This window comes from Anguilla rostrata, chromosome 11, assembly GCF_018555375.3.
Source record: "Anguilla rostrata isolate EN2019 chromosome 11, ASM1855537v3, whole genome shotgun sequence".
Taxonomy (NCBI): Eukaryota; Metazoa; Chordata; class Actinopteri; order Anguilliformes; family Anguillidae; genus Anguilla; species Anguilla rostrata.
Window position 1 is genome coordinate 1,582,970 of NC_057943.1, and position 27,485 is coordinate 1,610,454.

The 27,485-nt window shown below is 47.8% G+C and overlaps 1 protein-coding gene across 1 annotated transcript; it reads left to right on the forward strand.

The window, feature by feature from the left end:
- Positions 1-802: 802 nt before the first annotated feature.
- LOC135235176 (guanine nucleotide-binding protein G(s) subunit alpha-like) lies at positions 803-26,389 on the forward strand. The gene is made up of 12 exons (XM_064300424.1): positions 803-2,282; positions 9,477-9,549; positions 11,167-11,221; positions 11,855-11,974; positions 17,223-17,320; positions 23,324-23,378; positions 23,729-23,802; positions 23,950-24,008; positions 24,246-24,366; positions 24,519-24,649; positions 25,666-25,733; positions 26,090-26,389. Exons 1-12 carry the CDS (start codon positions 2,144-2,146, stop codon positions 26,234-26,236), a joined length of 1,140 nt encoding a protein of 379 aa, XP_064156494.1. The 5' UTR covers positions 803-2,143; the 3' UTR covers positions 26,237-26,389.
- Positions 26,390-27,485: the final 1,096 nt, after the last annotated feature.

Consider the following 27,485-nt stretch of genomic DNA (forward strand, 5'->3'; position numbering starts at 1 on the left):
ACTGAAAATAAGTCGCTAAAAAAATAAAGACAATATCCACGTCAATGAAGAGTGTCCCAGTCGATATGTTTGTTTGCTAGCTGTCATGGTATGGTTTTGTTTCTGATTTATGAAAGTGGGTTCTCCAAAAATAACGACACGTATACGAAACTGATCCTGCCATAAGCCTCTATGATAAGAATTTAGGAACCTTTCTCATTACTGGTTTGCAAATAGGGCTATAGACTACTGGCGACCATCAGGATGCTAAATTACCTGCCTTAAAAATTTCGTTAAATCTGCGTGTTTTTAAAGTAAATAAAACAATGTCCATTAAAATAGATAACACAATTAAGCTCCGATATATCACTAGTGTACTATGTGTTATAAATCGGTACGTGCAACGCCTAATTCGTTGTTACATTTTGACACAGCCAGTGCACGTTTCTCCCAGAATTTCCAAATAAATAGTTCATCTTCCAAAAACAAACGAACAAAAAAAAAACAGTAATTTCACCATTGTCTTGAAACGGATGGAACAGGAGCAGGCTAAATCTTGAAATGGCAATGGTTGAACAGGCTAACAATAGAACCTCTTCATTACATCGAACACGTACACGTCATGCTGGAGCCATTTTCATGAAGTGAACTGTAGTATTAATATTTGTAATGTGTCTTGAGGAACATAGATTCTGAGGAAGACTCGCGGGGTCACCGTCTCTGGCGCGTGCTGTCCGCACATTCTCCGGCCTTTGAAGAGGGCGCCTTCCCTCCGCAGGATTGCAACATGATGACGTTTTGTACAGTCATGTGATTAAACTATGGTCGTTCCCAGGGTTCAATGTGAGCTGTTTGCCCCACCCCATCTCTCCAACGCTGTCTGTCTCAATGTACAATTCCCGGAGAAAAGGAAAAAAGCAAATAAAGCGCACGAGAAACAGCTTTTTTTCGCATCTGTGTACACGCGGCCTGTCTACGGAGGAATCCCGGCCGTAGCGGAGTGTGTTCGTAGGAGCCGCGGTGTGTTCATGTATCTAAATGCACATGTGTACCTACCATTCGGATTGAAAGGGAGTACAAGGCTAGGGCTGACTGGAGCCCATACCTGCACGAATCGGGAAAATACCGAAGAAATTCTCGTAGTTTCGCCATAATCAGAGACATCGGAGCCGATTTAGGAGTTACCTTACGAGTCGGAGACCGGTACTGTTAGGTTTACGGATGTGAAAAGCGACAGAAATTAAAACAACAAAAGCGGGGAGAGAGAGGGGCCTTTCGGATTTGGACAAAACCAGCAACAGCAACCATCGCTGAAGAGAAGGAAAATTGGAGGAAAAAAATCAAATTATTTCTGGGACTAAAACCGATCATCAGAGTGTCAGTAGGAACAACATGATCCACTTACGGGTTTAAACGGAGTTTAGCCAGATCGGGAAACTGTCAGAATAATGCACATGCGGTAATTTTAGTGTAAATATTTATTTTTATTTTTTTCGGGTTCCTTGTCGCTCTCTCGTCTCTGTGTGGAGGAAGACGGTAGGAAAGAAATTAAGAGACATACAAGACGTTCCAAATGTAGGCTTAACATTTATATTTTTTATTTTTTTTTACCAACGATAATGAAATAGGCCTACGTGCTTTGGGGCAAGTGAAGGATTCTCGACGTTGAAATAAAATCGGTTTTGGATTCCTCTTCGCTGTAGCTTCAACCATAGGCTACGACCTTAGTGGGATTCGTGAAATGAAATAATTTACGTCAGTTTTAAAGACACCGTGACATAGAGGGAAATCTAAAATTAATTTAGCCTGTTAAACTGAATAGAAGACCAACACAGCCTGTTTAATATAAACAGTTTAGAACAAATTCACCGCCTGAGAAGGTGGCCTGTTGTCGTCATCCACACTATCCAACAACCCTTTCACTGTTCTGTATAAAATAATGTACTCGTAACAATAGTACGTTTAAGGCAATATTTTGGAAAAGAATTCCAGTCGCAACAGTCGTTTGTTCTTTAGTCGTTAGCGTTAGCCTCAGTAGGCCCTGGACGAGCGATATGTCACAAATCATTGTCAGTGTGTTAATTTCGTGGGCCAACTGAGGGATCCAGGATTGTTTAGTTTTTAAATTCCCCCTCCCCTTATCCTTATTTGTTTTCGCGGGAAGATGGGTTGTTTGAGCAACAGTAGGACCGAAGACCAACGAAACGAAGAGAAATCTCAACGAGAAGCGAACAAAAAGATTGAAAAACAGTTACAGAAAGACAAACAGTTATACCGCGCTACACACCGGCTGCTGCTGCTAGGTAAGTTTACGAAATTCTGAAGTGTCACACTGACTCGAGTGTAAATATGTATGAAATATGTGATGTAGCCTATGTCTAGGTTGGTTGTGTGTTAATAGGCTAATTTATTTGGCTTGATGCGTGCCAGGTGAGCACGCTCTAAATGTTTATTTTGTTAGCTGAGCACTACCTGTCTTTTTGCTGGTTTAGCAAAACACATAAAATAAATAAATAACATTTTCCGGGACCTTACGTAGGCCCGCGCATGTTTGTGTGTGCCTGTGGTATTTTTAGGTGCGGGTGAACACTAAACACACACACACACACACACACACTGCTGTAGCCTACATGTAAACGAGCCCTTTTCGCAACAACCATTTTGCCATTTTGTGTCAAGTGACATCATGCACGTCACGCCTTTTTAATGTTCAGTATTTTAAAAGGTTGTATGGCTGCATTGTTCAAGCTACAGTAGCCTGTTACGATTGTAGCCTACACGGATCTGTGATGCCTGCTGTCGTGTAGCCTATCTGAGAGAGCATGTCTAGCATGGCGATTTACTGGGGTTCACCATTTCGTGGCCATTTCCCCAATCTGGGACGTATTTAATTTTAGCCAACCCCGCAGGCCCGAGCGACTCCCGATTGATTGTGAAGCGCGAGTGTTTGTCGAAGAGGTAGATTTGTTTTTAGTGCAAATGCAGCACACCCTCTCCGCTCCGAGCGCCTTACCGGTATTTCCGCGTGAGGGGAAGTGGTGGTTAATTTGGGACACCGTGAAGAACACGTTTGCAGCATAACAAGACATGCCCTCTACCTGGCACAGCCTGAACTAGATATTTCACTTTTACCCCCACTCTTTCCCCATGTCGGTTCATGAACAACTTTTCTTTACGAATGTTATGAGTAACTATTGGACAATAAGTTAATGGGAAAATAAGTTTCCTTCGACTACTTGTATTCGGTAATATACTGATTAAGCGGTAGGTAGACCACTAGGTTGAAAAAATACCTTTATCACAAGGTAATGCGGTTTATTCGTGTAAATTAACGTTAGGTACATGTCAACTGCCTAAATTGGTACGAGCTGTTGGCTAGATTTTAACGACGCATCTGGAACGATGTGGGTTACCCGACAAGGCACATTTTAAAATGACAGCCTTTAAACATTTTTCTTTAAAGGGCATGTATGATTTATAGTCTTCACGAGATTCTGAAGGCAGTTGTTTTTCTAACCACTGTACACATTATATTTTTAAAAAAGGCAAAAGTCATGCTTTTGGGCCTGTTTCAATATCTTGTCATATCAATGCCCGTATGTGAAAGCACAGCCCAAGGTAAAATAATTGGCCTGATTGTGCTTCAGTTAAAAAGAAAGCTTGTTACACAGCTGTAGACCTTGGGACTCGAGCCTTCTTCTGATTGGATGCCAGTGTGGTGTAGTGGTTAAGGAACATGGCTCTCACCCAGAGGGGTTGCAGGTTTGAATCTGAGATTTTACTTCACCAGTATTTTTGAGTATGGAACCTAACCAAGATGCCCTCAGAATCTCCCAAGCGCAATAAAAAAAGGGTGAATATGGTAATGTAAAGTTACAGTTAATAAGTCTAAGGCCATCATCCAAGAAAAAACTGCAAATGTGTTAAAAAAATAAAAGAAAATTAGAACACATTTATAAATGTATGTTGGGAATGCAGCTGCTAACTTCTCACTGGAGAGGAGGCTTCGGCCTCAGTGCACTGTTGGGTAAATTCTGTCACCCACATTTTCAGTGTTTTGTTAACCTCGTTCCCGTTGACATTGCACCACCAGTGACAAGGATTATTTTAATTGGTTGTGTTTTTATTGGGCGCGTGTCCTAGCCCTCGAAGCCGTTAGCGTAAGAGCGCCGCTGTCCGTGAGAATGTAGGCCATTGTGAAAGTAAAAAAAAAAAAAATGATCGAAATGATAAATATTAACACCTCAAATGGCAATATAAGTCACAATCGGAAGAGCTTTGCTGCCGTAGCCTTCTAGCATGATGTGTGTAAGCCTGGGGTCAGTTTACAGACGTGCTGGCTGCCGTACATCTTCGGAACAGTAATTTAGGCGCTGGGCTCCTTCTCCTTAAAGATGAGTGGGTACTTCTCCCCCTTTTAGAGGTAAAAACGTGTTGTGCTGGAATCCTAAGAAATGAACAGTTGCTTAGCGCTCGCTGTTGTTTGTGTGCGTTTCCCCAGGTCTGATGGCAGTTGGGTTGATTGATCCCTGTATTTTGGGTTGAGTAGGACTTGAAGTATTATTGGTGTTTTTGCTGTACAGAAAGTATTAATGCTAAAAAAAAAGGAAACATTTTTGTGGCAAGGTAGACATGAGTTTTATTGGAGTCATTAGGTCTGGTTAAGTTTAGTCGACTAACACGAACTGCATTCGCCCACCAGGACAGGAGCTACTGGCAGTTATTGGTTGTTACTTGTTGCACCAATTGCAGTGTTGCGTTGGTAGTGATGTCATCCAAAAGAAGCTGGGCCGCACAAACCCTGACAAAGTGAATGACTTCTCTGGTGAAAGATGGAGCTTCCGTCCTTGATTTTAAAATGAGGTACTAGATAACATAACTTAAGCAAAAGTGTGACTGCCAACGGCATCTGCTCACAGCCAGTAACGGCCTTCAGCCTTCTGCGGGGGGACCAGAAAGATCGCAAAGAAAGGCGACAGATTTTGGCTCCAGAAAAATCGATCGAGGTTTCTGAAAGTGGACAGACTGCCTGTGTATGGCTGTTAACGCACCCTCAGTGCCCCTCCTGATGTCATACTGCCTTCTGATTGGCCTGTCCCACAGAGTGAGATGAAGAGAATGGTCCACACTTACGCACTTTAAAATGGATATTCCATCCTTTACTTTTTTTTATAGTATATGAAAAATATACTGAACACCCTCACAGTGGGCAAGGGTACCATCTACACTACTCTGGTGTGTGCACTGTGTGGCAGTTGCAGCCAATTGTACATTCCGACTGTGACAGGTGGATGATGCTGGTGCAAGTTCCTAAAACTGCGTGGTCCTGTGTTCAGGGGTGCTGGTGTTCCTCAGACATCTGTGGTCCTGTGTTCAGGGGTGCTGGTGTTCCTCAGACATCTGTGGTCCTGTGTTCAGGGGTGCTGGTGTTCCTCAGACATCTGTGGTCCTGTGTTCAGGGGTGCTGCTGTTCCTCAGACATCTGTGGTCCTGTGTTCAGGGGTGCTGGTGTTCCTCAGACTGCAGTCCTGTGTTCAGGGGTGCTGGTGTTCCTCAGACTGCAGTCCTGTGTTCAGGGGTGCTGGTGTTCCTCATACTGCCATGGTCCTGTGTTCAGGGTGGTGTTGGCGTCTGGCGATTCCCCCCCTCTGCAGGACGGAAGCGCTTTTACGTGGCAAAGTTGTCAAATCGGTCCTGCTAACTAATGACTGGCATCGCCCTTGAATTGTGAGGGTGTGAGCGCACCCAATCTGGGCCTTGAAACCTCCCCACGCCATCACAGACCCGCCTGAACCCTCCACTGTTAGAACACCGTTTTCTTTTTTCAGTGCATGTGAACCTCATTTCGTCCCCTCATTATACAGAACATGGCAACCTTGATGTGTCTTGAATTTGAGGGTAATGTGTGCAGTGTACAGTAGACAGCGCCCTTCTCTACAGTGGCTGCAGAACGCCGAATTATTCTAGAACCGACGGTGGCTCTGCGGTTCTGGAAGGCCCCACAGACGAGCCTGACGGCTGTGTCGTGGGTTTTTAAGGAACTGAGTGTGTAACTCGGAGGTTGCCGTTTCAAATCCCAGCGTGGTACTGCCCATGGATCCCTGAGAAAGGCTTGTAACGTGAATCACTACGGTACGATGTTGGGGTACCCCTACTCCTTTGGATGTCCCCCTCTAGGGCGCTACAGTGCTCCCATTTTAGGAGTATTTGCTCCTGAAAATTGATGTGTGCTAACTGGAAATATAACGTAGGAGCATGTCTACTAAATGGGATGCATTAGTGTGCTCCTGAGCCTATCAGTTTAGCACCAGCCGGTGTGCTCCTTGGGAAATTGTTAGCGTAGCATAGCCCTGCGCTGCTGTTTTGGTCGTCCCGTCTGTGCGGTTCGGGTGCTTCCTGTACAGTGTTGAGTTGCACAGTTCGGCCAAGGGCAGACACTGCGTCCCCGCCGTGGATGTGCGGTTTCATTCCACATCCACTGCACCAGGTCTGAGTGAATCACTCACATCCACTGCACCAGATTAGAGCGAATCACTCACATCCACTGCACCAGGTCAGAGTGAGTCACACAACTGGTCACATTTCCAGCACGAATTACACATTCCTGTATAATTACACCCTTGCAGCGTCACCTGATTTTCAATTAATTTTAATTAAGCAGGTGGATTTGGAACCTTTTGAGAGTTTTCTTCCTGTTGGCCAGTGTACAGTGTCAATGCTGCGGTGGCCTTTCATTTTGTAGCTTTATATTGTGACTTATTACATTACATTACAGGCATTTAGCAGACGCTCTTATCCAGAGCGACTTACACAACTTTTTACATAGCACTTTACATTGTATCCATTTATACAGCTGGATATATACTGAAGCAATGCAGGTTAAGTACCTTGCTCAAGGATACAACGGCAGTGTCCTTACCCGGGAATCGAACCTGCGACCTTTTGGCTACAAGCGCAGTTCCTTACCCACTGTGCCACACTCCGTCCCCCTTATTGTGGATTGAAGACGTGGACAAACTACACCTTCCATCATGACTGTTTTTCCTGCCTGTTTTTTTATTTCCTGTCACATTGTTTGGAAATGGGCTTTTCTGATACTGGCCTCAACTCAGCAGAAAGGGGACCCAATCAGTGACCTCATTGCTGGGAAGTGGATATGGCAGCCAATCAGGTGGTAGTGTTTATACTTTGGGGACACTGGTCTTCAGAGCTCAGCCCTGGAGAGGTTTACGGGGACATTTTTGCGCACGGTTCAGCGTTGGAGTGACTGCGCTGTGCGTGTTCCTGTTCACTCAAAGCGCTCTCTCCTTCCCTCGTCGGAAGGGAGATTGAATTGGGAATATCGGATCACACGCCTTCGGGAATATGGGATCAGGCCCTCGGGAAGCAGGGAGCAGCACCTGGCTGCTCGCTCTCCAGGTGAAGCGCAGGTGCCCGGGCTCGTTAGGGGCGTGTGCTTTCACTGTCCCAGGGTGGAGACGGGGCCCGCTGTCCCAGGGTGGAGACGGGGCCCGCTGTCCCAGGGTGGAGACGGGGCCCGCTGTCCCAGGGTGGAGACGGGGCCCGCTGTCCCAGGGTGGAGACGGGGCCTGCTGTCCCAGGGTGGAGACGGGGCCCGCTGTCCCAGGGTGGAGACGGGGCCCGCTGTCCCAGGGTGGAGACGGGGCCTGCTGTCCCAGGGTGGAGACGGGGCCTGCTGTCCCAGGGTGGAGACGGGGCCTGCTGTCCCAGGGTGGAGACGGGGCCTGCTGTCCCACCGCGCGTGTGTGTGTGTGTGTGTGTGCATGTGCGCGTGTGCGTGTGCATGTGCGCGTATAGGTCGTATAGGTATAGGTAGTACAGTAGTACTTACCTGTGATGCTGTAGGTAGAACTTGCCTGTAATACTATAGGTGGCACTAACCTATGGTATTGTACTTAGTACTTACCTATAGTGCTGTAAATAGTGCTTACCTGTGGTGCTGTATATAGTGCTTACCTGTGGTGCTACATATAGTACTTACCTGTGGTACTGTGTTAGTGCTTACCTGTGGTGCTGTATGTAGTACTTACCTGCGGTGCTGTGTTAGTGCTTACCTGCGGTGCTGTGTTAGTACTTGCCTGTGGTGCTGTATGTAGTACTTACCTGTGGTGCTGTGTTAGTGCTTACCTGTGGTGCTGTGTTAGTGCTTACCTGTGGTGCTGTATGTAGTACTTACCTGTACTAGCGGGGCGACTGTCACTCTCTGGTGGCTGATGAAGTCTGAGTCTGGGTGAAAGTCAGTCGCATAGCTCAATCAATGGGAGCAGTGAAGAGTGGTGTGTGGGGTTTTCCTTCTTTTTACTTTTGAATTCCCCTATAACCCCAGAACATGCACAAAGACTGGTGTGTGCGCGCGCGCGTGCGTGCGTGTGTGTGTGTGCGCGTGTGCGTGTGCGTGCGTGCACGCATGTGTGTGTGTGTGTGTGTGTGAGAGTCACCATTCAAGAATTGGAAATTACTTCCAGAGTCTGTCTCTGCTGGATGCATGTTCGCTCGGTCTGAAACCACACACAAGCAGACTCTTCAGTATATTCCTCTGTTGGACGTTGTGTTGTATGTGTAATAACATTCAGTTTTTTTGGGGAGGGGGGAATGTTAGCTAGCTACTGCTGGCTAAGTATGTCAGCAGGATGTTATTGGGTATCATGCTGAGTATCGTGCTGTAAAAGGGTAAACAATCCTAACACCAGTCTGCAGTTTGCTAGTTCCAGCTTATATTTAGCTAGTTAACTTGCTAATTCGCGCGCTTGTTGAATACAGTCCTAGCTGAAGTTACATCCCACAATGAAGTTATTTAATTTTGAGGCAATAATACCCCCATAATAACTGAACCCTCCCAGACCATGGGCGATGCAACGGCCAAATTGCACGTCGCCTTCTGGAGCTACCGATGTGTTTTTTTTAAATTTATTTAAAAAAATTTTTTTTATACAGTAGGTAAAGTAAGTTTTGTCCTTTGTGTGGGAAGGTGCCCTGATACTCTCGAAACGAACTGGGCATGTTCTGAGATATTCAGGGGATCCCTGTCGCTCCCCCCGCTTAGTTTATTCTGCTTGCTTATTTCAGTCGCTTATGGACGTATGTTTGAGAGCCTCTGGTCCTCTTTATTGAAGGGTTAGAGGCTTCACTGATGACATCACTCATAAAGAGTTGATGGGAGGTCCTACCAGGGCACCTGGGCTCCAGGGCACCTGCCATACAGGCTGATATTATTGTGCATATGAATGATTCTCACCTAGGGGATGGAAAGGCACACACCCCTCCTACACTGGGGAGTGTGTGGGGTTCCTCTGTGTCATACTAATGCCAGCAGTAATGTCACGTGAGGACCGTGTTCTGTGAGATTTGCCTAATGACTGATCTCTCTCTCCCCCTCTGTGTGTGCGTGTGTGCGTGTGCGTGTGTGTGCGTGTGTGTGCGTGTGTGTGCGTGCGTGCGTGCGTGCGTGCGTGCGTGCGTGCGTGCGTGCATGGCAGGAGCGGGAGAGTCTGGGAAGAGTACTGTAGTCAAACAGATGAAGATCCTGCATGTCAACGGCTACAATACAGAGTGAGTACCTGTCCCTCTAAACCAAGAGTTTAGGCTGTCCCCGCCTCCTCGCGTAAGAGTGGCTCTGATTGGTCAGGCGCTCGCTGTCCGAAGCTCAGTCTGTCAGCGCTGAGCTTTTATTCCAGCCCGAAGACTGACAAAGGCTAGCTGCAGGTGTTTCAGGGGAGAGTGAATTTCAGGGAAGAGTCTGAATTTCAGGGGAGAGTCTGAATTTCAGGGCAGAGTTTGTGTTTCAGGGGAGAGTCTGAGTTTCAGGGGAGAGTGAATTTCAGGGGAGAGTCTGAATTTCAGGAGAGAGTTTGTGTTTCAGGGGAGAGTCTGAGTTTCAGGGCAGAGTCTGTGTTTCAGAGAAGAGTAAATTTCAGGGGAGAGTCTGCGTTTCAGGGGAGAGTAAATTTCAGGGGAGAGTCTGAATTTCAGGGAAGGGTGAATTTCAGGGGAGAGTCTGAGTTTCAGGAAAGAGTCTGAATTTCAGGGGAGAGTGAATATTCCTGTAATGTATCTGACAGAGAAACTGGACGGTGGATGTAAAAGGGAAAGCTGTGAGGATATTGTGTGTTTCCAGCACTGCCCGCACCAGTGAGATGTACGCAGAATTCTGGGTTAGTTAAAAAAGCTAATGATTGATACTTTACCTGCTGGTGGTTATTTTTAACACACCTGTGAGCTGAAGAGATGCTTCCTGATCTCCGCAGCTGTGCTGGAGTGTGCAGTGCAACTCTGACCCTGATTGGTCCAGTGTGGAGTGGGATGGGGACTCTGATTGGTCCAGTGTGGAGTGAGACCGGGACTGTGACTCTGATTGCTCCAGTGTGGAGTGAAACTCAGACTCTGATTGGCCCAGTGTCCAGTGGGACTCAGACTCTGATTGGCCCAGTGTCCAGTGGGACTCAGACTCTGATTGGCCTAGTGTCCAGTGGGACTCCGATGCTTCTGGTACAGACAGATACTGCAGATTCTGATAAAGTCCTCAGTCACCAAAAATACTACCTGAGGATAGACTATAGATCTGCACTATATGCATGTCAGACAGCTGATGGAATGGACTCATTTCTGCAAAATATGTGATATATGATCTGGGTTGAATTGCTGGTGAAAGCTGATGGTCAAGCATGTTTCTGATCGCTTTCTCAGGTTAAGCACATCAATGAGCAGGGAAATGTGCCCATTTAAAGTGTTGGTGGTTGTTTGGTGTGTGAGCGTGTGTGTGAGCGCATGTGAGCATGTGTGAGTGTGTGTGTGCGTGTGTGTGTCTGTGTGAGCGAGAGAGAGATCATCCCTAGAAAGGTGTAGGTGCAGCTTTTCATTTCATTGATGGTTCCACAGGTTGTCCTGTACAAAAGAAGTAAATGTCAGTATTTGCTTGTTTTTGTTTGTTCTTTGTGATGAAGAAAATTGTAAAGAATATCTGTATATGGACCTGAAATTGCATCAAGTGGAGTTTAAAAATATACCTGAAATAAACCAACTGCAGAGCGCAGCGAACTGTTCCTAACTGCACAGAGTAGAACTGCGGTCTGTGTGGTTGCTACTACTTTTAAAAAAAAAAAAAGGTTTTTCTGCGGGAAAAAACTGCCTGTTGGGATATTTGAACCAGCGCTCATTTTTATTTTTCAGGGAGAGGAAAATGAAGATTCCATGCATTAAGAGTAACATTAAGGAAGCCATTGAGGTGAGCTGCATGGGGTCAGTGGTGTGCGGGGTCTGTGGTGTGCAAGGTCAGTGGTGTGGGGGGTGTGTGGCGTTAGTGGTTTGCACTTGGTCTGTGGTGGACTCTGGCTCTGTGGTGTGTGGGGTTTGTGGTGTGTGTTGGGACAGTGGTGTGTGAGGTCAGTGGTGTGCAGGGTGTGTGGTTTGTGGGGTCTGTAGTGTACGGGGTGTGTGTGGTTTGTGGGGTCTGTAGTGTGTGGGTGTGTGTGGTTTGTGGGGTCTGTAGTGTGCGGGTGTGTGTGGTTTGTGGGGTGTGGTTTGTGGGGTCTGTAGTGTACGGGCTGTGTGTGGTTTGTGGGGTCTGTAGTGTGCGGGTGTGTGTGCTTTGTGGGGTGAGTGGCTTGTGGGGTCAGTGGTGTGCACGGTGTGTGGTTTGTGGGGTCTGTAGTGTGTGGGCTGTGTGTTGGGCTGGGTCTGTAGTGTGTGGGGTGTGTGTTGGGCTGGGTCTGTAGTGTGTGGGGTGTGTGTTGGGCTGGGTCTGTAGTGTGTGGGGTGTGTGTTGGGCTGGGTCTGTAGTGTGTGGGGTGTGTGTTGGGCTGGGTCTGTGGTCTGTGCCTTCTGACTGTAAGTGCGTTCTCTCTCCCTTACGCTCCAGACCATTGTGTCGGCCATGAGCAAACTGGTGCCCCCCGTCCTGCTGGCCTGTCCCGACAACAAGGCCCACATGGAGTACATCCTCAACCTCGCCAGCCAGAACGACTTCGAGTTTCCATCTGTGAGTACACGCGCACGGGCGCACACACACACACACACACACACACACTCTTACATGTATACACACACACACACACACACACTCACATGTATACACACACACACACACACTCTCACATGTATACACACACACACACACTCTTACATTAACACACACACACACACACACACACACACACACACTCTTACATGTATACACACACACACACACACACACACACACACACAACGCACACACACACACACACACAACACACTCGAACAGTATACACACACACACACACACACACTCTCACATGTATCACACACACACACACACACTCTTACATGTATACACAAGTGTATACACACACACACACTCTCACATGTATACACACACACCACACACACCCTCATTCACAAAATGCTTATGAACACAACACACACACACACTCTTACATGTATACACAACACACACACACATCTCTACATGTATACACAACGGTAACCCACACACACACTCTACATGTATACACACACACACACCACACTCGCTACTACACACTCACATGTATACAACACAACACTCTTAATATATACACACACACACACACACACACTAATGTATCACACATCTCACACACCCTACACACATCTACAGTATACACACACACACACACACACTCTTACATGTATACACACACACACATACAGCAAAAGAGAACATGATGGGGGTAGAAAACCAAAAGAAGGAGAGGAAGGAAAGGAAAGGAAAGCAGAGGGATAGAGAGAGCAGGGGAGAGAAGAGAGGGACAGAGAGGTAGAGATGAGACACTTGATTATTTACAGGCCCGCTAAACACAGATATGACCGCAGTACTACTGTAAACGGACAGGTTACAAACTAGCCAATCCTTGGTCTTTTCTGGATCTCAGTCACAGTGACCCGGTGAGACCCCCCTTTCTCATTCACAGAAATGGGGGCTTGTGAGAGGACCAATCGAGGTCCGACTCCACTGTACCCTGACGGGTTCCACCTGAGCTTAACCAATGGAACGCGTGTCTCCAGGTGTGATTTCACAAACGGTTCGACCGCTATTCCCCCGATGTGTCCACACAGATTAAACCTCTGCGCTCAGCTTACATACTGCACCGTGTATGGAAAATTGACACTTTTAATGACTTTTACTTCCATAAATATTGGTGTACACGTCGATAAATAAAACAAAAACACCACGGGAAACCACGGAGATCTGCAGTGCAGCGGAGGCAGTCTGGCAGGGACGTATTCGCCCTTTCTGCATATTTTCTGAGTGACAGATATGGAGCGATGGTTCGGTGTGGTAAATAGCTCCACGCCTCGGCTCATTCTTTACGGGGCGTGGCATTGACCGAACCCACCTGACTGGTTGGCCGGGCGGCGGTGACGGGCTGAAGCTCTCGATGTGGAAAGCCGTCCGCACAGACGCTCCCAAGCCCATCTCCTGTTACATAACACTCAGAGGCGTGCGTACAGACGTGCTTTAAGCCCCTGTATTTTGTATTTTGTAGATATTTGGGTGTTTTGTGGTAGGAACGTGACTCCTTTGTGCAGTCCTACTGCAGAGACTCGGACTGGAGACGAATCTCACACCAAATAGACGGACCACAACTAAAAATAAACCAGTTCCCAGATTAAACAAATAATGTATCCGCTCACAGCACAAAGTGAGAGCACCCCCCTCCCAAGGTGGAAATTTCAATCACCCCCACCCTGGTCTGCAAACTCAGTATCCAAGCACCCAAACCCCCCATCCACCCCCGCCCCCCAAAAAAACGCACTGTTGCTCCAGCCAGTTGACAGACTGGCACCTCTGGGTTAGCATTACTTGTGAGGTTCATAGCCTTAGAGTGCCCAGGTAGACCCGGCTTCCCCACCTGTCCTGTGCTTGCTCTGGATTGGCCAGTTTGACAGTGCTCCTCCCACACAGCCTCAGCGCAGTGCAGGGACCTAGCGTCTGACACAGGCACAGGCTTCTGTGCTTCTGTACCTGCCAGAGCCGTAGGGGGAAGGGGGGGGCTGTGGGCCTTGGGGCAGTGATTAGCGGGCCTGGCTCCGCCCCCTGGGTCTCATTTAGAGTAATAATACGAGCCCCAGAGAAGCGGGTGTGGCCACTGTGCTCTGCTCGTTAACTGATTACCTTTAATGACCCTAAACAGCCCCCCTCTGGGGCCACACTTCTGCTAACCTGTGACCCAGGAGGATTCCCCCCTGCGCACGGCAGTGTGCGCCTCCCTCACTGACTGCAACAGCGGCTGTGCTCCTCTTAGTTCCGCTCCCCTCACAGTCACTGACTGCAACAGCGGCTGTGCTCCTCTTAGTTCCGCTCCCCTCACAGTCACTGACTGCAACAGCGGCTGTGCTCCTCTTAGTTCCGCTCCCCTCACAGTCACTGACTGCAACAGCGGCTGTGCTTCTCTTAGTTCCGCTCCCCTCACCATTACTGACTGAAACGGAGGCTGTGCCTCTCTTGGTTCCGCTCCCCTCACAGTCACTGACTGCAACAGCGGCTGTGCTCCTCTTAGTTCCGCTCCCCTCACAGTCACTGACTGCAACAGCGGCTGTGCTCCTCTTAGTTCCGCTCCCTCACAGTCACTGACTGCAACAGCGGCTGTGCTTCTCTTAGTTCCGCTCCCTCACCATTACTGACTGAAACGGAGGCTGTGCCTCTCTTGGTTCCGCTCCCCTCACAGTCACTGACTGCAACAGCGGCTGTGCTCCTCTTAGTTCCGCTCCCCTCACAGTCACTGACTGCAACAGCGGCTGTGCTCCTCTTAGTTCCGCTCCCCTCACCATTACTGACTGAAACGGAGGCTGTGCCTCTCTTGGTTCCGCTCCCCTCACCGTTACTGACTGCAACAGCGGCTGTGCTCCTCTTAGTTCCGCTCCCCTCACAGTCACTGACTGCAACAGCGGCTGTGCTTCTCTTAGTTCCGCTCCCCTCACCGTTACTGACTGAAACGGAGGCTGTGCCTCTCTTGGTTCCGCTCCCCTCACAGTCACTGACTGCAACAGCGGCTGTGCTTCTCTTAGTTCCGCTCCCCTCACCGTTACTGACTGAAACGGAGGCTGTGCCTCTCTTGGTTCCGCTCCCCTTACCATTACTGACTGAAACGGAGGCTGTGCCTCTCTTAGTTCCGCTCCCCTCACCGTTAGTGACTGAAACGGAGGCTGTGCCTCTCTCGGTTCCGCCCCACCCTGCACCCAGGTTCAAGCAGAACCACACTGTGTTTTTCTTGGCTGATTGTTTTGTGCACAGACGGGTGTATCCCGGTTTGAGTGGTGTGACTGTGGAATGTGATTGGAGTCATAGGCGAGCTTACGGAATGAGTAAGTACGACCTCAGGGTGCGCTCCATTTTGGAAGTGCAATCGTCACAGGCATTTGTGCACCTAATTAGCCCTGTCAGTTCCTTCCTGTAGCTGTATTGGGGTCACAGGGCTGGGAAATTTGTTTAGTGGAAACAGGTGTGACGGCAGGTGTGACGGCAGGTGTCGGTAATGCCGGTGTCATGGATGCCGGTACTCCCAGAGATCTTTGTTAGGAGGAAGACCATTGTGTATTACTAGCTGCGTGTTAGCAGAGCGCTGGGCGGGGTCGTGGGCGGGGTCGTGGGCGGGGTCCTGGGCCGTTTTGAGAGAGGGAACCACGTGCGAATGTTCGCTTACTGGAAACACGAGCACTGCTGGTGTCTCTCCACTCTGCTTCCTTATGGCCATATTTGGAACGACCGTCTGGGATGGGCACAGGGTTTCCGAAATGTGAAGAGAAAAAGAGAAAAGGCTGCCCCCCCCCCCCACCAAGGGCACCTCAGACAGTAGTGTGTGGAGCAGACAGTGGGGTTACAGTGAGGGTCCTGAAAGCAAGCCAACACAAAATGATCTGAGTGTCTCTGTGAGACCATCTTTGAGGGGCGGTGGTGGTGGTGGTGGGGAAGGGGTGTGTTTCTGAAAATAATAATTTAAAAAACAGCAAATGGATAGAGAGAAACAATATAGCATTGATCTTTTACCCCACTGCATTATGGGCCAGCTGCAGGATTGGAATGAGCCCCCCTGTCCTGCCCCCCCCCCCCTCCCTCAATGAAGGCATGTGACTGATAAGGCAAGAGTCTGTTTGTGGAGCACTGCTCTCTTTTCTGTTTTCTTTAGGGGGGGGCTGTGGTGGGGGCTTCTTCATCGGCAGGGACGAGCTCTAAGTGTTCACATCTTCAGCGTGACACAGGATAGTTTTTTCCATAAAAGCTCTGCAACTCCATTTCCCAGAATGCACCGGGAGTTTTGGAGATTTTCCAGAACTGTTGTCATTAATATCAGGGCTATGGAAGGCCAATTCAGTAGGTTTTTTGTTTTGTTGTTTTGTTTGGAATGTTCTAGCACTTTAACCCTGATAATTTTTCTCAGATCTATTTACTTAAAGTAGACTTATCTTACTGATGTACTTATTTATTTTTTCACTTTTTTTATTTTTATTTTTATTTTTTTACCGCAATTCCACATCTGAACATACATAATTCTATTAATATGCACATCTCTTCATATGTGGGTGAACGTCTTTGAAGTACAGCCAGTCTGAATGTCTTAATGAATGTGTGTCAGGGTGATTCATCAATATGCCTTTTCAGTTGTTTATGACTCAGATCACACCGCACCTGTTTCGCTGCTGAGAAACACCCTAAACGCGTTCTTTGGAAAGCACCCGAGTGCAGTATATTTTTACGTAATTGCTCAACATAATTAATTGATAATTAAGGTTGAGTAACCAGACCGCTTCCATGTTTTGAGCATGAGTAAACCCACACCCTCTCAGAATATTCAGCAGAGGAGTGGTGCCTGTTATCCCTGCAGTGGGCGGAGCTTGCGTCTGGGGCAAGGGAAGTGTGTTCCGCTGAGCAACAGTCTCCTGATTGGTTATTGCGAAGCAGTGAATGACAACCTGTAGAAACTCCGCCTCTTTTGGGATGAAAAGGCATTGTGCTTGTGTTATTAAATACTTCACTCCAAGGCAAGGTTTCACAGCTTTGTGATTTTGTTGCAAAACAAAAACAAGAAAACATTTTGCCTGAATACTTTAAGTCTCTAGAGAAAGAGGAACAGGTTGTGGAGTGCCCTATAAGAGTTACCTGCTCAAGTGATTACTTTCTGTTTAAGTTTCTGTTTCAGTTATTAACTGAAAAAAGTATTAACCCCACCTCCCTTGGCTCTAACCCCACCTCTCGCTGTCCTCTGCAGGAGTTCTATGAGCACGCAAAGTACCTGTGGCAGGATGAGGGGGTGCAGGCCTGTTTCGAGCGGTCCAACGAGTACCAGCTGATCGACTGTGCGCAGTAGTGAGTATTATACCCCTCACGGGGCACTTGGCAAACACGGGGCAGTTTCCAAACACAGACAAGCCCGAGTCTGCCCATCTCCACTTCCCTCAGATGGTATCAGTGCAAACTCAGAGCACTGATGCGCACAGACTTCCTCTATGGTTTTTGCATTTACCGGATTGTAATTGGAGGGATTTTTCTGGAGGCTGTGCAGAGTTGCTCACTGAGTTCCTGTCTGTCCTTTACTGTGGTTCAGGACTGACACCGTTGCTCATTAAAGTCTGCAGGGTTCTGTCATCACTGATAATATCTGATCTTTTGTACCATTTGAAAATAGTCTTCCAAAACCTTTCTTCCAAAACTGGAAGAAAAAGAACTTTTAAAATATGAAATATGTGTTTTAACATGTTTGTTGTTGTGAGTTCCACTTTGGATGGATCCTTTAGGCCTTTGTCCAGCTCTAAGCATGCTAGCAATGCTAAAGCAGAAGGGCGGGCTCCTGTCTTACTGGGTGTGTTTGAATACGGCCGGTTAGCAGCTCAGCAGAGCACATTTAAAGAGTGAAACTAATGTTTTCTTGCCATGGCTTCCACCATTTACCAGATTAAGGGTTTTCTTCCTGAAAAACCACAGCAAAATCACTGCTTGTCAGTTAGAGATCTTTGCCTGTTGCAGCAGATTAGGAGCAATACCTAGCAGTGTTGGGTAACAGCAGGTTTCATTTGGGAACAGTTTCTAACTGGAGATCTTCCGTCCGGCAGGTTTTCACTCCAGCCCTGACGAAGCACACCTCATTCAACAGCTAGAGGTCTGCTTGAGCTGCTAATTAGTAGAATCAGGTGTGCCAAAATTAGGGTTGGAATGAAAACCTACAGGATGGTGTATCTCCAGGAACTGGGTTGGGCAGCCCTGCTCTGGCTGTAGAATGAGGCGTGCTTTGTTAGGGTTGGAATGAAAACCTACGGGACGGTAGATCTCCAGGAACAGGGTTGGGCAGCCATGATTTATTGCAATCAGTGTTCCGCTGGAGGAAGAGTCTGCAATGCACAGAATTAGGTTTTTGGTCACATTCCAAACTGTGTTCTTGTGTTCTGCGTTGTCATGTTCCTGTAAGAACACGCCTCCAGGTACACTTACAAGACTACTCTTATCATAAGAACGCTTAGAATCCGTTAGATTTTAAATGTACTGGAACTTTGATATCACCACAACTGACCTCTAATCTTAGCGAGAAACACATTGACACTACAAAAATCTGTTAATAAAATATACCTACACTTGTGCACGAAATCCTCCTGTCTTCTGCCTCCTTCTGCCTTTTCACCCTGAAATACAGAGCAGAAAACGCAGTGGCTTCTGGTAAGGAAAACATGGAGAAGTCTGCATCGGAGTGCACTTAGTTTTTTTAGAAGACAAAGAGAACTTCTGGCTAAGTCTCGCATCCTTGCCTTGTTGCGTTCTTGAGTTTGGAACGCACTTCATCACATGACTGTTTATCTTCCGCACGTGCTGTATGCTCTAGGTAGAACACGAGTATGAGGTTTGGAAAGCAGCCTTCCTCTTGGAATCGAGCTGAGATTGAGCCCCCTACAGGTGGTTTGCAGAAAGACCACACACAGCTGTATAACTGAACCCGGACTTTCAGTCCGTCGCCTCCTAGAGGCCAGCAGCGGTATGGTTCTGTCCCCTCAGAGATCCATTATAATTCAGCAAATAGAAATAAAAAAATAGAAATAAAAACCTTTCTGGTCACATTTAGGGCTCCATTTTCAGTCACACGGCAGTAGTGGGCTGCTGGACGGCTTGGGGTTAAGGCTGCACCACGCTGGTGCACAGGTGAGCTGCATGGCCTTGGATCGAACCCAGACCGTGCCAGTGCCAACTGGCCAGTAGCTCCCCCTCCCAACCCAATGTCCATCGCTGAGGCTTGAGGGGGGTGTCAGTCAGTTAGGGGTCTGCGTTCATCGCTCTCTAGTGACCCCTGCTGGTCAGTTGGGTGCACCTCATGGGCTGTGAATGAGGCTGCAGGATAACTGCCAGGGGAATATCGCTGTTACGTGTCCTGTCCTGTCCTGTGCTTAGGAAAACACAAAAATTAACCTGGACCATGTAAAGCCAAGTGTGTCTGCACATACGTGTGTGTGTATATATGTGTGTATGTGTGCGCGTGTGTGTGTGTGTGTGTGTGTGTATATATATATATATATATATGTGTATGTCTGTATGTGTATGTGCATGCGTGCGTGCGTGTATATACAGTATGTGCATATGTGTGTATATGTATGTTTGTGTGAGCATGTGTTTGCGCGTGTGTGTGTGTGTGTGTGTATATGTGTGTGTATGTGTGGGCTGGCTTCTCTCTCTCCTTCTCTCTCCCACTCTCACTCTTTCACTAACTTCCTTTTTCTCTTGCTGTCTCACTTCCTTTCTTCCTGCTGTCTCTGCTTCCTTCCTCCCTCCCTCCACTCTCTCTCTCTCTCTCTCTCCCCCTCCCTCACTCTCTCTCTCTCTCTCTCCCCCTCCCTCCCTCCCTGTACCGTCACCAGTTAATATTTGGAGCTAATGGTCTATTTATAGTGCCTGTGGTTTCGTCTCCGTGGCAACCAAGCTGCAGGCTAGGGTGCCAGAGAGCTATTTTTGAAGACGTCTCTCTCTCTCCTTACTCTCTCTCTCTCTCTCTCTCCTTACTCTCCCTCTCTCTTTCCCTCTCACTCTCTCTCTCCTTTCTCTCTCTTTTTCCCTCTCCCTCTCCTTACTCTCCCAGTCTTGCACAAACAGTTTGTGTGTGTGTGTGTGTGTGTGTGTGTGTGTGTGTGTGGTGTGTGGTGTGTTCGGGTTTTGTGTGCACGTGTGTTGTGGTGCAGGTGTGTGCTGTGCCGGCGGTGTGGCTGTGTGCACACACGTGTGTGTATGTATGTGCTGGTGTGTGGTGGCCGTGTGTGTGTGTGTGGTCGTGTGAGTGTGGTGTGTTGCTGCGTGTTGTGTTGTGTTATGCGTGTGTGGTGTGTGTGCAACATTTGTGTGTGTGTGTAGTGTGTGTGCTAGTGTGTGTGTGTGTGTGTTGTGTGTGTGTGTGTTGTGTGTGTGTGTGTGTGTGTGTGTGTGTGTGTGTGTGTGGTTCAGTGGTTTGAACTGAAAACACTCTTCAGTGTTTCACACAGCCATTTTCCGCTTCGGTTTTTTAAATGATTTTGTCTGATTTGTTTATTTTCTCTCGCGCTTTTAAAAGCCCCAGCCAGTCAGGAGCAGTTTGTTTAAAAGAATGTAGGTGTGTGAAATTCTACCCTCGTGTTGCGGCTTCATACGTTCTCTCAGGTTATAAAGTTTGGTAAAGGAGGCCGTTTAAAAGGTGCTGGCTGGCTGAGAGGCAGGCTTTATTCCCCCGGCTTCCCTTCGCCTGCTTGACGCTGGCTGCCAGCAGCGCTTCTCTTCGGTCCGAGGCGTCTTCTCCGAAAGCCCTTTCTGACGACGCTGTTGTGATGCTTTCTGTGTTCCGGAAAGCGCGTGCTGGTCCTGCCTCTCACGCAGCGGGGGCACTGGCTCGTCTGGGCTACGGTTGTTGGAATGTGGGGTTTGAGCATCCCGTGCCACAGGTCGGATGGTTGAGTGTTTGGGTGGAGTGTTTAAAACTCTGACGGCGCTCTGTAAGTCCCTGTGCGCTGAAGCGAGTTCAGAAATGAAGGTGCGTTGTGAGTCGCGCATTCGCCACCTTCGAAGCTGCCTGTAGAAATCCCGGTCTGTGCTGGTGGGCGGCTGGGTCTCATTGTGTTTGTGTCACAGGCATGCAGTGGCCCCTGAGGACCCCTGACAGGGCCAAACAGCACCTTGTTTTTAAAAATACGCAAACCTGTCCACCCTCGTCAAACCCTATATCAAAAACCTTGGAGTGATATTTGACTCCGCCTTTAAATTTGACAAGCAGGTCAATGCAGTAGTTAAAGCCAGTTTCTTTCAGCTTCGTTCCATTGCCAAAATCAAGTCTTTTCTGTCATTTAAAGATGAGATGAGAAAGTCGTCCATGCCTTCATATCCTCCCGCTTAGATTAGTGTAATTCCCTGTATACTGGGATTAGTCAGTCCTCCCTGTCTCGCCTGCAACTGGTCCAGAACGCCGCAGCCAGGCTCCTGACGGGTACCCAGGACCATATTAGCCCCATTCTGGCCTCTCTTCACTGGCTACCAGTGCGGTTCAGAATTGATTTTAAGGTTCTCCTGCTTGTCTTTAAAGCCCTAAATGGGCAGGCTCCCTCGTACATCACAGATCTTTTAACCCCTTACTCCACCTCCAGGTCCCTCAGGTCGTCTGACTTGTGGCTCCTGGCTGTCCCGCGAGCAAAACTTAAGCTCAGGGGTGACTGCGCCTTTGCTGTTGCTGCCCCTAGACTATGGAACAGCATCCCCCACTCAATTAGATCTGCCCCCTCCATTGATTCCTTCAAGTCCAGGCTGAAATCCTACTTTTATTCTCTAGCGTTTGGATCCTCCTGATGTGATTCCATTGCGCCTGTGCCTGTGCCTTGTAGATTTGTGCCTATGCCTGTGACTTGTAGATTTGTGCCTATGCGTGTGTTTTGATGCTTTTTTACTCTGTGATTTTACTCAGTGTTTCTGTTTTTATTCTGTGATTTGTTCTTTCTCTGTGATTTTACCTGCCTGTACAGCACTTTGGTTAATGTGGGTTGTATTTAAACGTGCTTTATAAATAAATTTGATTTGATTTGAAGATCAGTTAAAGGAGTTGCACTAAATTTGCATCCCTAGTTTGTACTCTTTGGGAACACCATGTCATTACTTCATCTGACCACCAGGGGCTGCTGTTTCTGCATGGAAGGTCTCACCTTCTGTGACAGTGCATTCTGATGGGAGCCAGGCATCGTGGAGTCAGCGTAGTGTCCTCTGGTGTAGGCTGAGATGATTGACAGGACAGGAGAGGTTGAGGGTGCGTGTTCTGATTGGGCGTTGTTCCGATTGGGCGTTGTTCCGATTGGGCGTGTTGTGATTGGGCGTTGTTCCGAGCGCCCTGGCCTGTGCCCAGCCTCGCTGGTCCCGTCACTTCTCACCCTTCCCTGTCACATTCCTGGTTGCCATGGCATTTGAGCGCCGGGTGCGTCTGCTTGTGCACAAGCGCAGTGTCAGTGCAGCCATAGTTACGCTGTGAGTTTGCCATGGTAACCAATGGTCACTTTGCTCCTGTCCCGTTGTATCCACATGCCAGTAAAATCCGACTGGTTTGTGAGTGGACATCAACATTTCGGACCAACGGGTGGCCAATCACTGGTTTTCACCTGTCATGAGTGTGCCTCATTGGACGACTGGAGAGCCAGCTCCAAAGAATGACCTTATGTTTGACCTTTAAGGAAAAAGTTATTCCATACACCGAGCACATACCCGTACACCTGTTTAAAAATAAAACATAGCTGTAAATGTTCTGACAGCATTCTCAAAAGTCTCTTTCCCTGACGCCATGTTGGAGTGAAACTTCCTCCCATGTGATACGTTTTAAATGATCTATAAAACAATGTTTCCTCAATTTATGCAAAATAACTCAAATTTGATCATTTAAAGACAGCTTTACTTCCTCTAGATAATGTGAACATTTCCAGGATGGCAGCTGTGGTGTCTGGGCCGTGCGTAACACACACCTACACAGCACAACGTCCGGGACGTTTCTCACTGTTTATTGAGCTCAATCATAGTTTTATTTCCACAGGGAACTAGCCTTGCTTCCTTTTTTTTTTTTGTGATCAAATTTTTTTTTTATTTTGATATAATCATCAGCATCAACAATACATCATCAAAAAGCTCATATCAATAAGCAAGCTCATATCTTGCTTCCTTTATCCGACTTCGTCTGGTTCATCAGTTCTGTCAGTTCTGCAGCTGAGTGCAGAGGAGCTGTTCCCCTTACACCTGTTACTAGGAAGTGCCCCCTCTGCTGGCTGAAGGATGGATTGCAGCTGCCTTATGTTTAAAGTGTGAAACTGTCCTCCATCATAAACTTACACGCTGTTTCTCTCTCAGCTTTTTAGACAGGATTGACATTGTGAAGCAGAGCGACTACACTCCCTCCGATCAGGTCAGTCACCTTCCTCTCACCTTTGACCTCTGACTGGCACACTGTGTCTGTAGCCATTATTGTGTGTGTGAAGAACTACGGACGCATGGAGCATAGGCTGACACAGGCTATCACAGGCACAGGCTGTGATGTTTACACATTAACATCAAATCCTCCTTCTTCAAAACGTGTGCAGCCATTTAAAAACTATTTTGTTGTCTCTGTCCCTTTATATTTATTGGCTGTTGATGCTTCTGTTCATGAAAGATCAGTTAGCAGTGCTCTGCTTTTAATGCATAGTGAAATTAACCCCCTCTTTCTCTCTCGTCTTTATTTCTCTCTCTCTCTCCCTCCCTCTCTTTCTTTCCCAGGACCTATTGCGATGCAGAGTGCTCACCAGAGGCATTTTTGAGACAAAATTCCAGATCGACAAAGTTAATTTCCAGTGAGTTGGTCATCTGTTTTATTTTTGTTAATTTGTGTGCTGTACTGCAGTAGGGGGTGCTCTAGCCATACAGTTTCTCGGTTATCTGGAGAGTGTGATTATGTTGTCATGTAACTCGCTCTTTCTTTGTCTGCTTTTTAAACGCAGTATGTTCGATGTTGGCGGTCAGCGGGACGAGAGGCGGAAGTGGATTCAGTGTTTTAATGGTAGGACCCCTGCTCTCATTCCCTTGCATTTAAACTTCAACGGTCAGATTTTCCCCCAGTGTCACAGCCCAAACGTGCCCAGTCTCTATAACCACTGTAACTGCACTGGTGAAAAATACTAATTCAGTTTTCAAGTTTTATCATCTGAAAGGGGGTACGGATGAGAAGCTGTATAAATATATAAAAACTGAAAAAAATGACGCGGTCTCCATGGTAACCTGTCGGCTCTCCTGGCAGATGTGACTGCCATTATTTTCGTGGTGGCCAGCAGCAGCTACAACATGGTGGTCCGGGAGGACGATCATACCAACCGCGTACAGGAGGCCCTCAACCTCTTCAAGAACATCTGGAACAACAGGTGATCGCACTCACACCGAGTCAGAGTCACAGACACACACTAACGCACGCACACTCACACAGAGTCAGAGTCACAGACACACACTAACGCACGCACACGCACGCACTTGTCGCTTGCTCCAGAGTCTAAAGGCTGCTGCTGTGTGTCTCCAGGTGGCTGCGGACAATCTCCGTCATCCTCTTCCTCAATAAACAGGACCTGCTGGCCGAGAAGGTTTTGGCAGGGAAATCCAAAATCGAGGAGTACTTCCCAGATTTTGCACGCTACACCACACCTGATGATGGTGAGGCATACACCACACACTCACTCACACAAATATGTGATTTTACCTTCAGAATTGTGATAACTACATCCTCAAGAGTTTTAACAGGAAGTAAATTCTTGCATCTCTCCTTTCATACCACCAGAGGGCACTCCTGACTCCTCCCTGTGTATTCTAGAATTGTTTTCAGTTGGTCCGAAGCACAGTGATCTATTCTGCAGTTACCACCATTTCACAACACCATTGCGGATTAAATGGTTATAAACCATTTGTTCAAATTTTGGGTTTATTTTGTTAGTAGTTGTTTTACATTACATTACATTCATTTGGCAGACGCTTTTATCCAAAGCGACGTACAAGAAGTGCATTTTCATGATCGTAGACAACTTGTTTCTGAGGGTTTGTTGAAACTCTGTCACATGGTTTATTTAATTTCAATGATCTTTGTAATAATCTTTTAAAAAATTCTGTACAGCGGTTGGAGGCTTTGAATTTCAGAATGAGCAGTACTGCTTTTTTTTTTTTAAAAACCTTTTGGCTCCAGTTTGGTGCTTTGAACCTTCACCGGGAGGCTTTTGAGGGAAAGGTGTTGAAAACTGTACAGCAGCCATTAAACATTTGTGTGGAGTCTCGCTTTGAGTTCATATCTATGGTAGTCCTCTCGATTTCATGTCATGTATTCTCCTGGTTTGGGATTGGACTGGGTTGCCACCTAATTATTCCTTATAAAGGTTCCCATGGTTTCTCCTTTTCAGTGGGTTGAGTTTGTAAGTTAGAAGTCACGACTGGAAGTCCAATATGGATGCCTGTATGCAAAGATTATGGCCAATGTGCTGATGTAGCATACATGGACCGGAGGTGATTCTTTTGCTGCTCTGTTCATGTATGTTTTGCTTTCTGGTACAGTGGGGTGGATTTGTGCAAAGACCTGGCAACCCTGGGTGTGGAGCATGCTCAGTGTGATCATGCTGCCAGTGACTATCTGCCTTTTCTCCTGAATTTGCGTCCGTCAGTCTGTCTGTCTGTTTCTCCCTCAGCGTCTCCTGAACCAGGGGAGGACCCGCGGGTCACCAGAGCCAAGTATTTCATACGAGACGAGTTCCTGGTGAGTCTCACACGGGTCAGCGGACTCGCCCGCTGTAGCTGTGCTGCGTGTGTGCTGTGCTGTGCCTGTGCTGCATGTGTGCTGTGCTGGGCCTGTGCTGCGTGTGTGCTGTGCTGGGCCTGTGCTGCGTGTGTGCTGTGCTGGGCCTGTGCTGCGTGTGTGCTGTGCTGGGCCTGTGCTGCATGTGTGCTGTGCCTGTGCTGCGTGTGTGCTGTGCTGGGCCTGTGCTGCATGTGTGCTGTGCCTGTGCTGCGTGTGTGCTGTGCTGGGCCTGTGCTGTGGGGTTCAGGCTCCTGAGTTTGGGGGGTTCCGGCTGCTGAGTTTGGGGGCTCATGTCTGTCCTCTCTGTGCTGCAGAGGATCAGCACGGCGAGCGGAGACGGCCGGCACTACTGTTACCCCCACTTCACCTGCGCCGTGGACACGGAGAACATCCGCCGCGTCTTCAACGACTGCCGGGACATCATCCAGCGCATGCACCTGCGCCAGTACGAGCTCTTGTGATGGGAGGGGCCGGAGAGACAGACTCTGTGACCCCGCCCCTGCCCCCCCAACCCCGCCCGCCTCACTCCCCCTTCCCCGTCCCACCCCGTCCAGACTCAGTGTTCCCACGGCGACTCCTTATTTCAGCGTTAAAATAAAGAGGAAAAAAATTCAGTTGCAGTGACCTGGACTACTGAAAGCCTCACACACACTCTCTCTCTCACACACACACACACACACTCTCACACACACACACACACACCACATCACACACACACACACACACACACACACACACACACACTCACATGCTCACACACACACACGTACATGCGCACACACTCATACACACTCACGTACTGTACGCACTAACACTCACACACTAACACTAACACTAACACTCACACACACACACACACACACACACACACATCACCACACACACACACACACACACACACACACACACACTGCTGTGTAGTCGCACTGTTGTTGGTCAGAGGTGCAGGTTTTGGAGCTGCGGTCGTGCAGCCCCTGACTGACTCCACCCCCCTCCTCCTCCCCCCCCCACACACCCCCATGTAGGGGGGGGGGCAGAGGGAAGGGAGGGGAGTGATGAACAGACATGGAGGAGGTGGAGAATGAAGAGGTGGAAAGGGGGAGGTGGCCTGGGGTCGGCTCTGTTGCCATGGACGCTTATTCACCTCGGACGAACACGCTGATGGGATTGTCACCTGACCCTGACCCGCTCTGTGATTGGCCGGATTGGGGAAAGGCCAAAAAAAAAAAAAAACAAGGACATAAGACTTAATTCAGTGCAAAAAATCCAACCTACATATATAGATATTTATATATGAATGTATATAAATATATATATATTATATATTATATATTATAAAAATTCTGTAGTCACCAGTCAGCTCTTCTGTTTGTGTGCCGACTGTTTTGTGTCTTTTCTTCCCTTTTTCTTTCCTCCCCTCTGTTTCTTGTTCCTTCTCTCATTCTGCACCTTCACTGCCCTTTCTCTGTCCCTGTGACCCGGACGCAGGTCTTCTCCCCGGCTCACTGCTGTCATGGCTGCTCCTTTACCTCTGTGACCATTCACCTGTTCCAACAATCTTTCATTCACAGAATTGTTTTATTTAATTTTTGTGTGTGTGTGTGTGGGGGTGTGGTGTTTATCAAGAAAGAAGAATGAATTTTCAAAAATAAAAAATAAATTTTAAAAAAGGAAGGTGGCGAGCAGGACACAAATGGAAACGCCCACATC

Bases quoted from the DNA above. Each gene is read 5' to 3' on its own strand.
- LOC135235176 (XM_064300424.1), top strand. From the start codon at position 2,144: ATGGGTTGTTTGAGCAACAGTAGGACCGAAGACCAACGAAACGAAGAG. The intron at 2,283-9,476 runs GTAAGTTTACGA...CGTGCATGGCAG, and splicing joins ACACCGGCTGCTGCTGCTAG to GAGCGGGAGAGTCTGGGAAG. The intron at 23,379-23,728 runs GTCAGTCACCTT...TTTCTTTCCCAG, and splicing joins ACTACACTCCCTCCGATCAG to GACCTATTGCGATGCAGAGT.